Source organism: Melozone crissalis, unplaced genomic scaffold, assembly GCF_028551555.1.
Source record: "Melozone crissalis strain CALT ecotype California unplaced genomic scaffold, PUWL_Pcris_2 ptg000032l_1, whole genome shotgun sequence".
NCBI lineage: Eukaryota > Metazoa > Chordata > Aves > Passeriformes > Passerellidae > Melozone > Melozone crissalis.
This window is the reverse complement of record NW_026535810.1, coordinates 492,633-508,381: the sequence shown is the minus strand read 5'-3', so window position 1 is coordinate 508,381 and position 15,749 is coordinate 492,633. Positions and strand designations below refer to the sequence as shown.

Here is a 15,749-nt window from a genome sequence, read left to right as displayed (position 1 = left end):
CCTGGCTGGACAGGGCTGGAGCTGGTGCTGGGTGGGGGAGTCTGAGGCAGGATCTGGCTCATGGGATGGGCTTTATCCCCCTGGAGAAGTCACCTCCCGCTTGTGGGGGTAGGAGCGAGCACGGTGCTGTCTCCTGGTGAGGACTCAAGGCTTTGCACGCACAGAGATCACATCAGTCACTTGCACGTGGAGGAGAATGAGGTTTATGGCTTGTTTTTGGGCTGGGGTGGAGGAGGAGCCAGAGTTCGTGGTCCCTTTGCACCCTGGTTCTGATGGAAAGGGAGCTGGGTTCTTCTGGCTGCTGTCCCAGCCCTGGCTCTCCATTCCAGTGTAAGCAGAACCCAAAGTGTGAGGATCAGCATCCTTCCAGGCCCAGGTAGGAAATCCACCCTCTTCTTCACAGCATCGTCTCCAGCTCCTTGCTGGGCTTGGGGTGGCACTGAGTCAGCTCTGTCGAATCCCCCGTGCGTTCCCCCCGGCCCCTCTGGCTCAGTTCCTGCGCGGGGATGGAGCCGGGGATGGAGCCGGGCGGGCGGGGCCGGTTCGGGAGCAGCGTCCCCCGGGTGCCGCCCGCTGCCCGCCCCGCCAGGCTGGTGCTGAGGCTCTGCGGGGCCCGGCAGCCCCGGCCGGAGCAGCAGCAGCTCCCGGGCCGCGCCGGCTGCCCCAGGTGCAGCGCCAGGAGCCTGCGGAAATGAGCCTTCTTGATCTCGGCCTGCACCTGGGGGAGCAGAGGGGGTGCTGTGCCCGGGACAGCAAAACCGCCTTACCTTGCCCTTTTCCCTCCCTTTCCCTCCAAATCCTATTGAGAGGGATGCATCTGAGCTTTTTGCTCTGGTTATCACAGCCTGGGGCTGGAACAGGGAGCTTTAGCTCCTCACTCTTCCCACTTACCTCCCCATTGCAAAAGCAGTAGATAAAAGCCACAAAGAAACCCTGCCAAGAGACCAAAAAGAGGTGGAGTGTGAGGTCCCTGAGCCTCCCTGGATGAACATCCCTCAGTGCTGGGAGTGTCAGCCCACCTGGGAGGAGTTAAAGAGCATCTCGTAGTGCATCTGGATCTGCCACAGGAGCCCGGAGACCTCGGTGTAGGGCATGGCCATGAACACCACGTAGTGCACTCCGAAAAGCGGCATCAGCACCAGCGTGGACTTGAGCAGCTTCCTGAAAGGAGAGACCTCAGAGCCATTCCCCAGGGCCTGCAGGGCAGCCCCCAGCCCCACAATGGCCAGGCTGGAGGTGGGAGCAGGAAGAGCTCAGAACTCCAGAGCCAGCCTCAATCCAGTGGCTGCCGCTGTCCTGCCACCCTTCGTCACTCCTGCAGCCCTTCCCACACCTCTGCTCCTCCTCCTCGGGGAGCCATCCCGGCTGAACAGGCAGGACACGAGGCTTCGGTGCTGCCTGCACTTGCCTGTACTGCTGCCTGGGGTCCAGCTTGCCCGTGGTGCTCTCCCAGAGCTTGGAGGCCAACACCCGGACGATGTTGAGGAAGAGGAAGAAGTTCACCTGCCAAGAGACACCCAGGGTGGTGGTGGGGTCTGCCCAAGGAGCCCCAGGGACGCAGACAGGCAGCTCTGGGTGAGGTGCAGGCAGGGGCATGGCAGTGATGCTGTGGTCAGATCAGGAGGGAGCAGAGCCCCTGGATCCCTCTGCGCTCTCCCTGGGTGCTGGAGTGGCTGGGACAAAACTCCAGTGACCACAAATGAACAGCTCTGGTCTCTGTCAATCCCCTCTCCCCAAAAGGAATTTGGAGGTTCATGCACAGGATTCTTACCATGACTGCAGCCAGGATGGGGACCTGATAAATCCATTTCATGTTCCCTGCACTGAGGTCCCAGCACCTGAGAAGACCAGTAAAGAAACTCCTTGGAGAAACCTGACTCCACTGGGAAGGATGGCTCCCTGTACCCCCAACCACCCCAGCACCCCCAACTCCCAATCTCCACCCCTCGATGGGCTTTGTGTAAATCTTGAGCTGTGGCTACAAGCATTTATAACCATCATGGTGGGGCAAAGCAGCTTTAAATGAGCATTAATGTTCCTGAGGGCTCCTTGGCCACCTCATCCCAAACCCCTATTGTTCATATGATGGCCTTTCTCCTTTTAAAATACCTCACTCCCGAATGTGCCCTTTAGCATCCATCTCTGCTGTTTATTGATCAATTTATGCTGCAAACCTGCATCCACCATCCTCCCAAACACAAGAACAAAACCACTATCCCTCTGCATTACTGACAATTCTATGAACAAGCCTTGAATATGTGTTCCATCCTGTTGTTCTTTTTGAAAATTTTCATTTCCAAAAAGCTCTGGTGCCCACAGATACTTTGCTGGCATTTGCAGCCACTCTTGCCCTCCCAGAGGCCCTGGAGAAGGTGGCTGTACATACTGTGTGTCTGCCAGCGAGGCCCTGACGCTGGCCCAGATGGACACAAACACAGCAGGGAGACCTGGAAGGGCAGGGACAGAGTGAGGAGCAGGGTTGGAGCATCACCTTTGCACATCCAAGCAGTTCCTGCATCCCACTGCCCTTCCCATTCAGCCATGGCCAATGCCACAGCTCCCGGCTGGGGCTGGGTCTGTGCTCACCCCAGCCGATGATGATGAGGACCCACAGGTAGTTCTTGTTGGAGAGGAAGGCCATGAAGATCAGGCTGTGCAGGTAGAGACCTTCCACCAGGATCCAGTAGTGGTTGGTGGCCAGAAAATAGAGGAAGAGAGTCACCACCACCTTGCAGCCAACCTGTGGGAGATGCCTGTGTCAGGCTGGTCCCCAAAAGCACAACCTGGTGGCTTTTGCTTTCTGGTCACCAAAACCCAGCTGTGCCTCATGTTCTTCTTGCAGAGACCTGCATCTCCTCTGGGATATTCCAGCATCTTCCTTCCCACAGGACAGGTATTCCCTGTACACAGGCCAAGGTACTCTGTGGCTCTGGTCTCCAGGACAGGGAGGAGCTGGGCAGAGCCAAAGCTGGACCTTCATCCCTTTCCCCTGAGCAGCCTGGGAGGATCCCAAGCACATCCCATTGCATCAGGGCTCCCAAATCCCCCTTTCCCCCCATGCACCACTTGCCAGGTGTGCCCGCTGTCCTGGCAAGGGAGCCCTGAAGTCGTCCTCCCTCCTGTCGGCGTCGCTGGGCGCCGTGCCCGAGTAGAGCACCAGGTCCTTCAGGAAGATGCTGAGGGCCCGGCAGATGAAGGAGGCGAAGAGGTGCACGTGGATGTAATTCCGTGTGCAGTGCAGGCGCCTGCAGAGAAGGGGTGTGACCCAACCAAACCCCAGCTGCCCAACCACGCTCAGGCTCAGGCAATGGGGGCTCTCAGAGGGGGCTCTGGGGTGTCTGGGCACAGAAACCACAGCTGGGAGCAAGGGTGGAGAGATCAGGAGCCGGTCACACTGGGGATGTTTGGGGCTTTGGGAAGTTGGCTGATGTTTGCGTTGGGTCTGGGGTTGCTCCCATTCCTTTGGGGGCTGCCCCCTCCCCGGGCTCGTGTGTGGGGACAATGGGATGGGTTCCTGTTCTCCCACATGGGAGGGGCTTTGGCCTCTCCTTACTTGAAGTAGGAGAGGATGCAGACGGCGACGATGAGGGAGGCCAGGGAGATGGAGTAGCCCACGGTGTACATGAGGTGCAGGCGGTCAAACACCTCCTGGAAGAGAAGGACTGAGCTCCACCTCCCTGCCAGAGCACAGGGGCAGCAGGGCTGGTTTGAGGAGCAGGGAGGGAAGAGCCCCTGCCCCCAGCACTTCCCCTGGCCCCCATCACACCCCTGGACAAACAAGGGCACCTTCTGGTGGCTCCGGCTCTCGGAGGAGAAGAGCAGGGCACACTCGGTGTAGTTGGCCCAGGTCTTGTTGATGCTGAGAGCCACGGCCCAGGTCCCATAGGCACTGCAGTACCTGTAGGCGTGACCTGGGAACAGCAACGAGCACTGTGGCAGCAGAAGGGCCTGTGGGAAGCCCAGACTGTCCCTGCTCCGTGGATTGTCACCAGGGTGAGGTCGCTCTCTGCCCAGGTACAAGACTTGCCTTTGTGGTTGAAGTCGTAGATGTAATCAGGGCAAGGCACTGACACCTCCTGGCTGGGGGAGCCCCTTGGCCAGCAGATGATCCCATCCCACTCTGGAGGGCAGCTGGGGTCTGGCCAAAGAGCAAAGACACGTCTCACATCTCAAGCCTCAGCATAACCTCTGGCTTCCCCAGGTGTGTGCTGGACCAGGGGGAGGAAAACTCTGCCACAGATTCCCCTGGGCTGAGAGAGGAAAAAGCTGCAGGGGGCCAGGGAAGGGGACACATCCCACCTCTTCCAGATGGGGCAAGGCCCCTCCCCAGCTCTCCTTTCTGGTGTACATGGAGCTGTCTGGAAAATGCTGGAGCCAGTGCTGGCTGCACCCAGAGCACAGATGGTGCCACGAGCTCCACAAAGCCCCAGGAGCTGAGTGTCCTCAGCCCCATCCCACCCCAGCAGAGAGAACAGCATTCCCCCTGGTGTAACCAGCCCCACCAGGGCTGGCTCACCCAAGCACACAGACAATACCTTTGATCTTCTCCAGCTGGGCCTTTATGTCCCTCTGACACTTTTCCTTGGCCTCCACCAGGAGATAGATCTGCTCTTCTTTCGTGAGAACATCATCGGGATCGACCTGCCCAGACAAAGCCCAAGTGTCACCCAAGTGACAGCCCCTTGGCTCAAGTCATGGCACGGCTGTGCTCTCCCAGCCCTCTCCAAGAGAGTCAGGTTTGGGTGGCTTTGGGTACATTCAACAACACAGGGAAGAAAAAAAAGCTCTTCCTGCATTCCTGCTCTCATTTTTCCCTCTTCCAAGGCTGATGCTGACCCCAAGCCCCTTCCCACCCTCTCCATGGTCATTCCTGCTCATGGTTATATGCAGAAATCAGTGGCATGTTGGGCTTCTGCCCCAGCTCCCTGTCACCCACCACCAGCAGTGCTGGGTGTCCCTGTTGCCCGTGCTGAGCTGGACAAAGCTGAGCTGACCAGGGTGAGGACACAGCTTTGGGAGTGAACAGGAGCTGGGATGCAGAAGGGTCGCTTTCCCCAGATGCCTCCAGTGAGAACAGCCAAATCCAGCCCCAGAGAGGAGATGTAGGACTTCCCCAAAGCAGCATCTGGGTGGGTGAATGGGGCAGGAGAGGGATCCTGGGGGTGCATCAGCAGGATGGAGCCTGGCTGTGGGAGTCTCACTGGCTGTGCCCAGCTCTGCCTCCAGCCCCTCCTGCAGTGCCCGCAATGCGCCCGCTCTGCTCCCCCCATCTCCGAGGCACTGACCCCTGGCCTGGATGTGCCCAAGAAATGGAAAAGCCATCACGCTGCAGTGCCTCCACGGCTGCTGGAAAGCTTTTAGCAGCAGTGGAGATGCTCTCCCCCCCTGCCCAGCAGCTCTGCAGAGCAGGACAGAGCCGGGAGCACAGCCAGCCCTGCCCGGGCCAGCGGCACAGCATTTAAAGCCAGGAGAGGGAGCGGGGGAGCCCCGGGGCCACGCAGACTTACCAGAGCCGAGCTCAGGAGGCAGCAGCACAGGAGAGTCACCAGGATGCCTCCCACAGGGCCAGATGTCCCCATGGTGCCACCGTGTCACTCGGATGGGGACTTCAGGGAGCAGAACGGCTGCCAGCGGTGGAGAGGGCTGGCGTGCTCAGCAGGACAGAGCATCTTCTGGGAGCACCCTCCTGGCTGCCAGCCCCACCGAGGTGAGGGGGCACTGGGGGCACAGCCCGTCCCTGGGAGATCAGGGCTGGGTGAGTTCCTTGTCCCTGTGGGATCCCTATAGGGATTTGCTCACAGGCTCTCCAGGCAGGGGGGTTTCTCCCCTCACCATGCTTGATTCTATTCTCTCTTTGTGGCTTGCCTGCTTTAAGCAGCTCCAGGAGCGTGTGCAAACAATTCCCGTTCGGATGGGGATGGCTGAGGTTTATTGGCTTAGCCCAAGGTGCTAAAATCCTCTCCATTCAAGGCAGATTCCTCTTCTCTTTTCAGAAACTTCTCTCACTGCTTGGTGGCTCATTTTTCAGCTGTCACAGCATTCCCCCACTTCCCCCATGCTCCTAAGTCCCTTCTGGCCCCAGACTGGTCCCAAGTAGCGGGAGGAAGGTGGGGAAAATGCCAGCGAGGTGGCTGGAGGCAGGGAGGCAGAGGGTGCAGGCACGTGAGCAGCACCTCGAGCTGATGCTCCTGCGATGGGATGTCTTTCAGGCAGATGCCAGTTTAACCCTTTTCCTTCTCCAGGGGCTGGGGTGTGTTTTAGGGATGTGCTGGGATCTGTCCTGCTCTCCCAGGCACCCACAGTGACCTCAGGGCACATCTGCATTCAGTGTCCTCGGGAGAGGGGCTGGAGGCGCCATCCTGGGGCAGGGGGTGGAGGGAGCAGCCACCAAGATGGGTCCCACACCATGACTGGGCATCAGGTCAGAGCTGGTCCCATGTCACCATGCCTTGTCACCTGCACCCCCCTGATGGCCTCAGGGCTGTCCCCTGCCTTTCAGGGTCATGCTGATGCCCAGCTTGCTCTCATCACCCAGCCAGTTCCAACACCCCGTGACCCCCAGCAGCCCCAGCGTCCCCCCAGGCACGGAATGAGGCACAGAGAGAGGAGAGCCCTCTTTCCCCAGGCAGGTTGTCATTAGGAATGAGGCTGGAATTCAACAGCCCGGTGCCAAATCCCTGGAACAGCAGCTCCCAGCCTGGGCCCCTCCCCTGGCGCACACAATCCATGTTCAGACACGGCTCTTGCTGCCTCCGTGAGTGCCCCAGTCCTGCACAGAGCAGCAGAGCCCCCCGAGCCTTCCTTGGGGGTTTCCTGACAAGGCAGCTCGCTCTGGTCCCAGCCTGAGCCCCCCTGACTGTGTGATAAGGGTCAGAGCCTGGCCAAGGGAACACAGCAAATCCCAAGGGCTCAGGAGGGGCTGCTGCTCCTGCTGAGGAATCAGACAGCAAAACAAGCCCCACGGTGGCCATCAGCTGAAAATCAAGGAGGGACTGGGGACATTGTCTGCAGCTGCCTGTGTCCACTGCCCGAGCCATGGCGTGGGTGTGACACCAGCTCTGCCAGCGGCTCCTCGGGATGCTGCACGGGCATGAGGGTGAGCAAGGGACAAACAGTCAGACTGAACCATGAATGTTTTCTGAAGGCTCTGCTGGGTCTAATTTCTGACCCAGAAGCTGCTGGGGGTGAAGATGGAGTTAAGGTGAGGTTATTTTGGAGTCGATGGATGCTGAGGGGGAGGCAGCTCAGGGGCAATTTAATTCCTGACCCAGGTTCTGAGTTCAAACTTAGCAAAACATGTTGAGTTTTTTGTTAAATGACTATATTCTAGAGAGCTCTGGAAAGCAATGATTGCAAATGACACCCATCCAGCCCCCTCAGCCCCCCAGTCTCTGCCAGCAATGAGGAGATGATGGCACACAGAGAATTCCCAGCAGTTTGTGGCTGCTCCCTCCTCCGGAATGACCCCCATAACTCCTCCTTTGCCCTGGTGCCCCACACATCTTATCTAAGTTGATGGTTTAGAATGTCTCAGTAAAACCCTCAAGCCCCATTTTCTGGGATGCTGAACTTCAGTGGGTTCTGTGCCTTTGTGAGTCCTCAGCTGGGAGAGGAGGGTGAGAGCAGGAGCATCTCCCGTCAGAGCCTGCCCAACCCCTGGAGAGGAGCCAAATGGAGCCTCCATCTGCCCTGCAGGTTTGGGAGGTGCTTGGGATGGGTTGTGCAAAGCTGGGAAAGATTTGTGCTTTGGCCATCATTTCCATTTCCTCATTAGCCACCCCTGAGGCAGGTGAGCACCTACACTGGTCTTTTCCAGGGCTCAAGCTCAGCCCTGGGGAGAGACTGGGACAAAGCAGACCCTGAGCGTGAGGCCAGGGGAGTGTTCAGAGAGTTGTGAGCTCCTTTGAAGCAGCACTTTGTAAACGCTGCTCTTAGAAGGGCTCTGCAGCGCTGGCCCTCGCAGCCTGCCTGCAGACAGGCGCATTTCACCGTGGCTATCAGGGCAGGTTTCTCAGCCATCCTGTTGCTATTTTCTTGCCTGGCCCCCGTGGCCATCCGCGTTTAGGTTTCAGCGATCATTTAGCAAGCAGCCCCCATGCAGCCCACCCGGTGCAGGTGCTGGAGGGGGACATGTCCCCCCTGTACAGCTGAGGGGGGGGCTGGCGGCTCCGTGGAGCCAGGAGCCGATGACAATGGGCAATTGTCAAATTGGGGCCCCTCTCGTTTGAGTTTTCTTCCTTTTATAGTAAGTAGCAGTTGCTCCAGCAGCTGGCCTGCCCCTCCGGGGTGAGCACTGGGCTCCGTATATAAGGGAAGGAGCAGCCTTTGCCTTTCATCCCTCCGTTCCTTCCCTCGCTGGGCGGCACGACTCATCCCGCACCTCCGCGGATCCCGGCGCGATGCCGCTCAAGAAACCCGACCCGAGGAAGGAAGCGGCCAAAGCAGCTCCCGGCCCGGAGCCTGCCTTCGATCCCAAGAGCGTGAAGGTGAGTGAGGAATGAAGATGTCACCGTGTTTCTCCGTGCCTGTCATCTGCCAGGCACGGGCGATGCAAAGCGCTCTGCAAATGGCATTAGCCAGGCTGCAAGCCAGCCTTGGGAGGGGAAAATTATGCGATTGTGTGGATGCAGCAGGCTGGGAGTGATGCTGTCCTTGCTTGGGGAGATGTCTCAGTGGAGGGAACCGGGACACCACTCCCAGAGCTGCGGCTGCAGTCAAACCCCCAGCTCCTGCTGAGACCCCATGTCGGGGCCTCAGGAGCAATAAAAAGCTGCTCTGCCACCCACTGTCTCCATCACAAAGTATTTTGTTGCCTGTGTTGCCTCCTCCACATAAGAGCATCCTTTATCTGACAGCTCCACAACAGGAACTCATTTTTTCCATGATTCCTCAGGATACTTCAATTTTTAAGCCATAGCTGTGGCAGGAGAGTTATTAAGAGCAGGCTCAGCATGGAGGCTGTTTAATCACTTGAACTTGCGATCAGGCCCTAAAATAATGCCCTTTCCACCCAAAATAATCCTGACTGTGGTCTGAGCATCCCTCCTCGCCTGCCAGGTCGCATCCCACCCTGCTGCTGCCAGCTGGGCTCTCCACAGGGATGTCAGCTCCACAGCAAGGGCAGAAGCAGTCGGGGACACAGTTCAGCCAGACATGGCATAGAAATGGGACATGGCATGGATATGGCCCCCTGCTCTGAGCCTGGGGGGCAGAGGTCCAGAGGGGAGAGTTCCTTTGCTCCCTCCAGCAGCAGTCCACTTCTCACGCCCAGCTCTGCTTCCTTCTCTTTACAGATTGAATTCACGGCAGAGCAGATTGAAGGTAAGTGCTGAGTTCAGCTTCCCTCAGAGAATGCTTTAGAAATGGGGAATCCTTTTTCCAGGCAGTTTTCACCACAGACTTAAGAGCCGAGGCCCCACACACTAAATCCCCTGTTGGAGGAGAGGCCAGCAGGATCCAGAGCCTGGCAGGGAAAAGGTATTTTTCATTCATGGTGCAAGATGCAGCCTGGGTCAAAGTCAGGGAGTCTGGTGAGAGCAACAGCCTCTGGTAACACAGGGACAGCCCCAGAGAGTGGAGATCTGAGTGGAAAAGGGGACAAGTACGGATGTCCTGCAGCAAAGCCAGCTGCTGAGAGTGCAGGGATCCAGCAGGTCACCCAGCCAGCTCTGCAGAGGTGACAAAACCTGCTCGAGCAGCCAAATGACTCTCTAAGGAGTCTGGCAGACCTCAGCCCGCGTTGCGCAAGCTCGCTGGGGCTGGATGCATTCAGAGGGCACGTTCAGAGGGCACAACGTGCACGTGTCCATCTGTCCCTTGTCCCTTGTCCCTTCCCTGCCTGCCAGGCACGATGTGCTTCCCTGGAGTGGGAATGGGGTCACTCCAAGCTCTTGTTCCCTGCAGAGTTCAGAGAAGCCTTCGGGCTGTTTGACCGGACGCCTGTGGGGACGATGCAGATCAGCTTCGGCCAGTGCGGGGACGTCCTGCGGGCCCTCGGCCACAACCCCACCAACGCTGAGGTCCTCAAGGTGCTGGGCAGGCCCAAACCAGAAGGTGACAGCAAGCTGGGGACAGGGTGGGACAAGCAATTCCTGTGCTCCCTGTCAGCAAGTAGAGGGTTACATTCATTCCCTGTAGGAAGAACCCTGCAAGGTGAAGGAACTGGGAAGGAAATTATGCAGACAGGCTTCATTCCTGTGGGATTCCTTCACTCCCTTCTCCATCCCATGGGGGATGACATAGGGGATAGCCAGTCCTCACACAGGAATGGTGGCAAGTGATGCTTAGCACACTGAACTGGTGCAAACTGGTATAACCAGACCAGTCCCAGTGCGGCCACATTACTGTGGTGACAGATGACCCACCTGATGGTTTAGTTTTGGGCTGATATCAGGGGTCTCTGTGCAGTCCCCTGATGTTAATACTTCATTCCTCATATGGATCTTCCAATCTCAACTCTAATACAATAGTTCTGTCTCCTCATGGGGTTTCTCTGATGGAAAAGAGACCAATAGAGTTAATCAGGAGACCCTCAGAGGCTGAATTCAGCCCCATGAGGGTCCATCTCTGACCCCATCTCCTCCTCTTCCAGAAATGAACACAAAGATGCTGGACTTTGAGACCTTCCTGCCCATCCTGCAGCACTTCACCCGCAACAAGGAGCAGGGCACCTTCGAGGACTTTGTGGAAGGGCTGCGTGTCTTTGACAAGGAGGGCAACGGGATGGTGATGGGGGCTGAGCTGCGCCACGTGCTGGTCACGCTGGGTAAGGCTGCCCCGGGGGCAAGGCATGAGCCCCGAGCTCTTTCAGGGCAAGAGGCTGAGGTAGCTGCCTGGTGTCACATATCACAGAGGCCCTTTTCACTCTGCTGCTCACAGGCTCTTGTAGGAGTCAATAGTCCTGAATGTGTGGCCATTTCCACCTCATGGCACAGCTTCATGCATGACCCAGGCAAGATGGGGACTCCAGAACAGCCTCAGTAATCAGACAACAGTTGCAGCGTGGCTCTGTCTCCACCATCTCCCACCAGCATTCCTCAGTAGTGGCACACAGCTCTGCTTTAATCCCCTTCTCCTCCCTCTGGTGTCTCTGGTTATCTGGAAGAAGGGCAGGTCCTGTCAGGCAGAAAACCCTTCCCTCACCTCTCCATCCTCTTGCTCCAGGAGAGAAGATGACAGAAAGCGAGGTGGAGCAGCTCATGGCAGGGCAGGAAGATGCCAATGGCTGTATCAACTACGAAGGTAAGGGCAGGACATTCCCACTGGGGCCATCTCAGACACGGCTGTTTTGTCTTAGGGTGCAAAATGCATCCTCTGCAAAGGCTCTGCTTGGACCTGATGCTCTCAATGGTCTTTTCTAACCTTAATATTCCGTGATTCTGTGACACTGTGAGCACTGGAAGGGAGGTGTGGACCACCCTCCACAGCCTTTCCAAAAAAGCACTGAGACATGTCAGCTGGGGTGGGAACAAGGTGCTTGTGCCAGTGATTTCCAGGAAAAGCAGCTGAAGACAGCATGTTTCCAAGGAGTTCAGGGCTGTTTTATCCACAGTTTTGGCACTGTTTTGTTGCAATCTATTGAAAATAAACAAAGCCAGCATCTTTCCCAGCAGAGGCTAATTGGGAACATTTGGAGACCTGGATCACTCGCTGCTCCAAGAGGGTGAAAATCTGGAATAGGAGGTGGTTCAATTTAGGAACCCCTAAAATTGGAGAGCAGTGGGGAAAAGAGGGGACCCATTTCCCTTGGCCTCAGAAAAATGGGGATAATGGTACTGGCTCATCTCCAAGGGTTGGCATCACTCTGACCAGGCTGGGGATGGCATGCAAACAATGGGAACAGAAAGAGGAATATTAGCCCTGGCACAGCATCCCTTTCATCCCTGGGGATCTGGGCTGGGGGTCCCCACTGCTGCCTCCTCCCAGCTCACAGCATGTCCTGACCCCTCACGTTCTCATTTCTCCTCAGCTTTTGTCAAGCACATCATGTCTGGCTGAAAGGAGAAACTTCAGGTGAGTTCAGTGGCGTCTCCTGCTGCTCACTCCAAAATTGGAAATCCTGCAAGTAACAGCCAGGGGCAGGGAAGGCAAAACCCAAACCTGCAGTGGATTAATGCCACAGGAATAATCCCAGCTCTGAAGGCACAAAAGTTATGTTGATGATAAGGAATTTCATTTGTAACTCCTGCCAATTAAAATTTATCAGGACAGAATCACAACTAAGGTGGTCCTTTGTGGTCTGGGAAAGAAAGAGGTGGTTTAGGGTGCCATGTTTTCCAACCTGCCATAAGCTGAGGGGGTCAACAGTAGCCAGTGGAAATCAATATTTTTAAACCTGCATCAGTGAATGACTCCATGCTAAGAAAATATTTAGTACTTAGAGAGGAAATTTCCAAACTCAGAAATATCAACATTCCCATTAATGTTACAAAGAATAAGGAAAATGTACCACAGATGTTTGTCAAACTTTTTCATGTTCCTTAAGGTCTGCCTCAGGAAAACAGAGAAACATTGCTAAGGGGATGAGGTTTCTTTGAGGCTGAATTATCCCTCTAAAATCTACTCAATTGAAAAGAAAATCCAAATTGCTGCCTGGCCCCAGCTTCCCCACCAATTTCTTATGATTTCATTATCTATTTACCTTTTTAAACATTTCTCCTGCCTCTCAGCTATATAAAAAGCAGGAGGCCAGGGAAAAAAAAAAGGTAAAAATGACCTTCAGATAGTGCTAAATACACAAATTAAACATTTAAAAATCTCTCTCCTCCCAAAATCTCTTTATACATCAGAAGGTTAAATGCAGACAGACAGAAGTCTGAACTTTGAATGTTCAGCATCCTTTTTATCTCATTTTTAATCCATTTCTCTCTGGTTCCTGTTCATCAGCTCAGCAATATAGAGGGTTGGGTGGCACACGCTGACAGGAGATTTAATTCTTCACATAACTATTTGCATATAAAACTCTTTTTTAAATGGTATTGAATTACAGCTTTTGACATTTTGGGTTCATCTGAGAAAGAATATTCTGAACACTCTCATCCCAAAGATTCTTTGCATTCAGGCCTCTCCCATTTGTCTCCCAGGCTCTCAGGAATGCTTGAACCCACCAAGAAGAGAAGATTCCTCCATGCATGTCCTTTCCCTGGATGTTTTGCCTAAGCCATCATTGGCCACCATGTGTGTGTGCCTGTGCCTGGTACTCAGTGACATATCTGCAACTAGGTTTTAAACCTCAAGTTACTCTTTTCAGGTTTTTCCTGTGATATTTGTCTCATTAAATTTCATTCCTTCCTCCCCTATATGGTTTGTCTGCTTTGGCTTGGGTCTACTTATTGACACGGTGGGTGGAGGAGACCCCTTGGTAACAGGGTATTCCCATGGAGAGGGGGAAAAGGCAGGGATTGCAAAGAGTTCAGACTTGTAAATGAGGATCCTCACCCCACCTTTGGCACTGGTCAGGAGCTGGGCTGCAGCCTGGTCACCTCTTGCTGATGCAGACCTGGAGCAAGGAGAGCACAAGGGGCAGGATGCATCAAAGGCACATCCTTTGGTTTTGGGAGGTTCTTAATTTCCTCTCTGCCCTAAAACCAATCCTTTTCCAAAACTGTTGGCCACCCACTCTTCATCACACTGTCCCACAAACACTCCCTCCAGGTCCAGGCTGAACAGCACTATGGAGTAAAGTGCTGGCCCTGCCACTGTCCCTGTCACAGAGTGACCCACAGGCACCGCTCCTTCATCAATGCACTGCTTGCCCCAGTCAGGAAAGGCCCTTAAAAACCCCAAAACATCAGAAAAGCATGAAAATCATTCCTTGTTCTGTATCAATGAGACATCCAAAAGTCTAGTTTTGAAGGTTTTCAGAAAGTTGACTCCTGCTGAATCAGCAAGGGAGAAGAAAAATGGGGAAAGAACAGATATTTCTGGGCCAGGTCCACCCTCATGGGGTGTGGGTAATGTCCTGCCAGGATGGGGTCCCTGGATGGTTCTTCTCCAGGCAGATGGTGTGTTCCAGCCAGGAGCTGTCTGGGGGCTGTGTGATCCAAGCTGGTGCCTCTCTCTCCCCCTCTCCCTACCTGCAAAGCAATCTTCAGAGCACCACCACAAGCGGTGAATAATTCATGACACATAACTCAGCCTTCCCATCAGCAGAACACCTGGGAGCAGAAAACACTTTGCTTTGATTTGTTCCTTATTCCAACATCCTCCCTCAGCCTTTGACTAGAAATTGAAGGCACTTTGCTCCGATGTGTTGGCTTCAGCTGCCACTCGCTCGTTCCTGTGCAGTGACTGAGTAACAGCTGCTTCCAATTCCCACTGTTTGATTCAACCGCTCATAAAAAGCAACACAAGCTGTTTATAGATGCAAGATTAGATTTGAGCTCCCCTTTGTGCTATTCCCACAGCTTCCACGGGACAGGATCTGTGCACCTCGTGTTTTTAATGTGCTGTCTGTGCTTTAACCCCCTAGAACACTGTGGTGACAGGGCCAGAAGGGACCCTGCTCGCTGCACACTCGCTCTGGGGTCACGTTTGTCCTTGTCACTGCTGTGGCACTGGCTCCTGCAGCAGAACGTGCTGTGGCAGAGAGGAACGGAGCAGAGGAGAGGTGGGGACCTGCCTCAGCTCACACAGGAAATCCACAGCAGGGACTGGGGGCTCTGGAGCTGTGATATCCCTGCTATAACCACAATATCCCTGCTATAGCCATGATATTCCTGCTATAGCCACAATATCCCTGCTGTAGCCATGATATTCCTGCTGTAGCCATGATATTCCTGCTGTAGCTACAATATTCCTGCTGTAGCCACAATATCCCTGCTGTAGCCATGATTTTCCTGCTGTAACCACAATATTCCTGCTGTAGTCATGATATTCCTGCTGTAGCCATAATTTTCCTTCTGTAACCACAATATTCCTGCTGTAGCTAGAATATTCCTGCTGTAACCACAATATTCCTGCTGTAGCCATGATATTCCTGCTGTAGCCATAATTTTCCTTCTGTAACCACAATATTCCTGCTGTAGCTACAATATTCCTGCTGTAGCCATGATATTCCTGCTGTAGCCATGATATCCCTGCTGTAGCCATGATATTCCTGCTGTAGCCATGATTTTCCTGCTGTAACCACAATATTCCTGCTGTAGCTACAATATTCCTGCTGTAGCCATGATATTCCTGCTGTAGCCATGATTTTCCTGTACAGCCACGAGATCCCTGCTAGCCTTGATATCTCTGCTAGCTGTGATATTCCTGCTGTAGCTGTGGCATCCCTCCCTGCAAGCCAAGAGGCTGCACTCTCACTGCAGAGCACAGGCCTTGTGTTTGAGCCCACAGCTTCCATGGTGAAAGGAGTATAACACCAAATTAAAACCAAGCTGAGACCTGCGAAGAGACAGACAGAAGGCAAGCAGTGGGAAATGACAAATACAGGAAAACAGTTTTCCATGTGAAATACCCAGCCCCTGAGGGAAGAGCCAGCCACACTTTACTTTAGGGACCTGTTGTGTGTCTTTAAGATAAAGCAGAGCTGGTTTGTAGCAAAGCAGGTTGGAATGATGCACTTGAACAGGCACTGTATGTATGTCTGTACCTCTGCTTGTGCCTCCTCTTGGCAAGGCTGCTCCCCTCCTCCTCTGGAAAAGCTGAGGATTCCACAGAGAAACTGCTTTAGTCCTGTGGACATTTATAAAAACATCTATGGGTGCTTGTGAGTGACCCCACAGGCAGAACTGCACTGAAGGACTGAG

General features: G+C 54.6%; 2 protein-coding genes across 2 annotated transcripts; one reads left to right on the top strand and one right to left on the bottom strand.

Moving 5' to 3' along the window:
• Window positions 1–397: 397 nt before the first annotated feature.
• LOC128940189 (parathyroid hormone/parathyroid hormone-related peptide receptor-like) lies at window positions 398–5,579 on the bottom strand. Its single transcript, XM_054281511.1, has 13 exons — window positions 5,508–5,579; window positions 4,536–4,641; window positions 4,028–4,138; window positions 3,787–3,911; window positions 3,554–3,648; window positions 3,071–3,245; window positions 2,587–2,740; window positions 2,387–2,447; window positions 1,772–1,838; window positions 1,405–1,503; window positions 1,020–1,157; window positions 892–933; window positions 398–718 (listed from the first exon to the last, which is right to left on the bottom strand). The coding sequence occupies exons 1-13, from the start codon at window positions 5,577–5,579 to the stop codon at window positions 398–400; spliced, it is 1,566 nt and encodes a 521-aa protein (XP_054137486.1).
• A 2,722-nt stretch (window positions 5,580–8,301) lies between these two features.
• LOC128940190 (myosin light chain, embryonic) lies at window positions 8,302–13,262 on the top strand. Its single transcript, XM_054281512.1, has 7 exons — window positions 8,302–8,486; window positions 9,294–9,321; window positions 9,904–10,053; window positions 10,592–10,765; window positions 11,164–11,241; window positions 11,969–12,012; window positions 13,083–13,262. Exons 1-6 carry the CDS (start codon window positions 8,400–8,402, stop codon window positions 11,995–11,997), a joined length of 546 nt encoding a protein of 181 aa, XP_054137487.1. The 5' UTR covers window positions 8,302–8,399; the 3' UTR covers window positions 11,998–12,012; window positions 13,083–13,262.
• The last annotated feature ends 2,487 nt before the right edge of the window (window positions 13,263–15,749 follow it).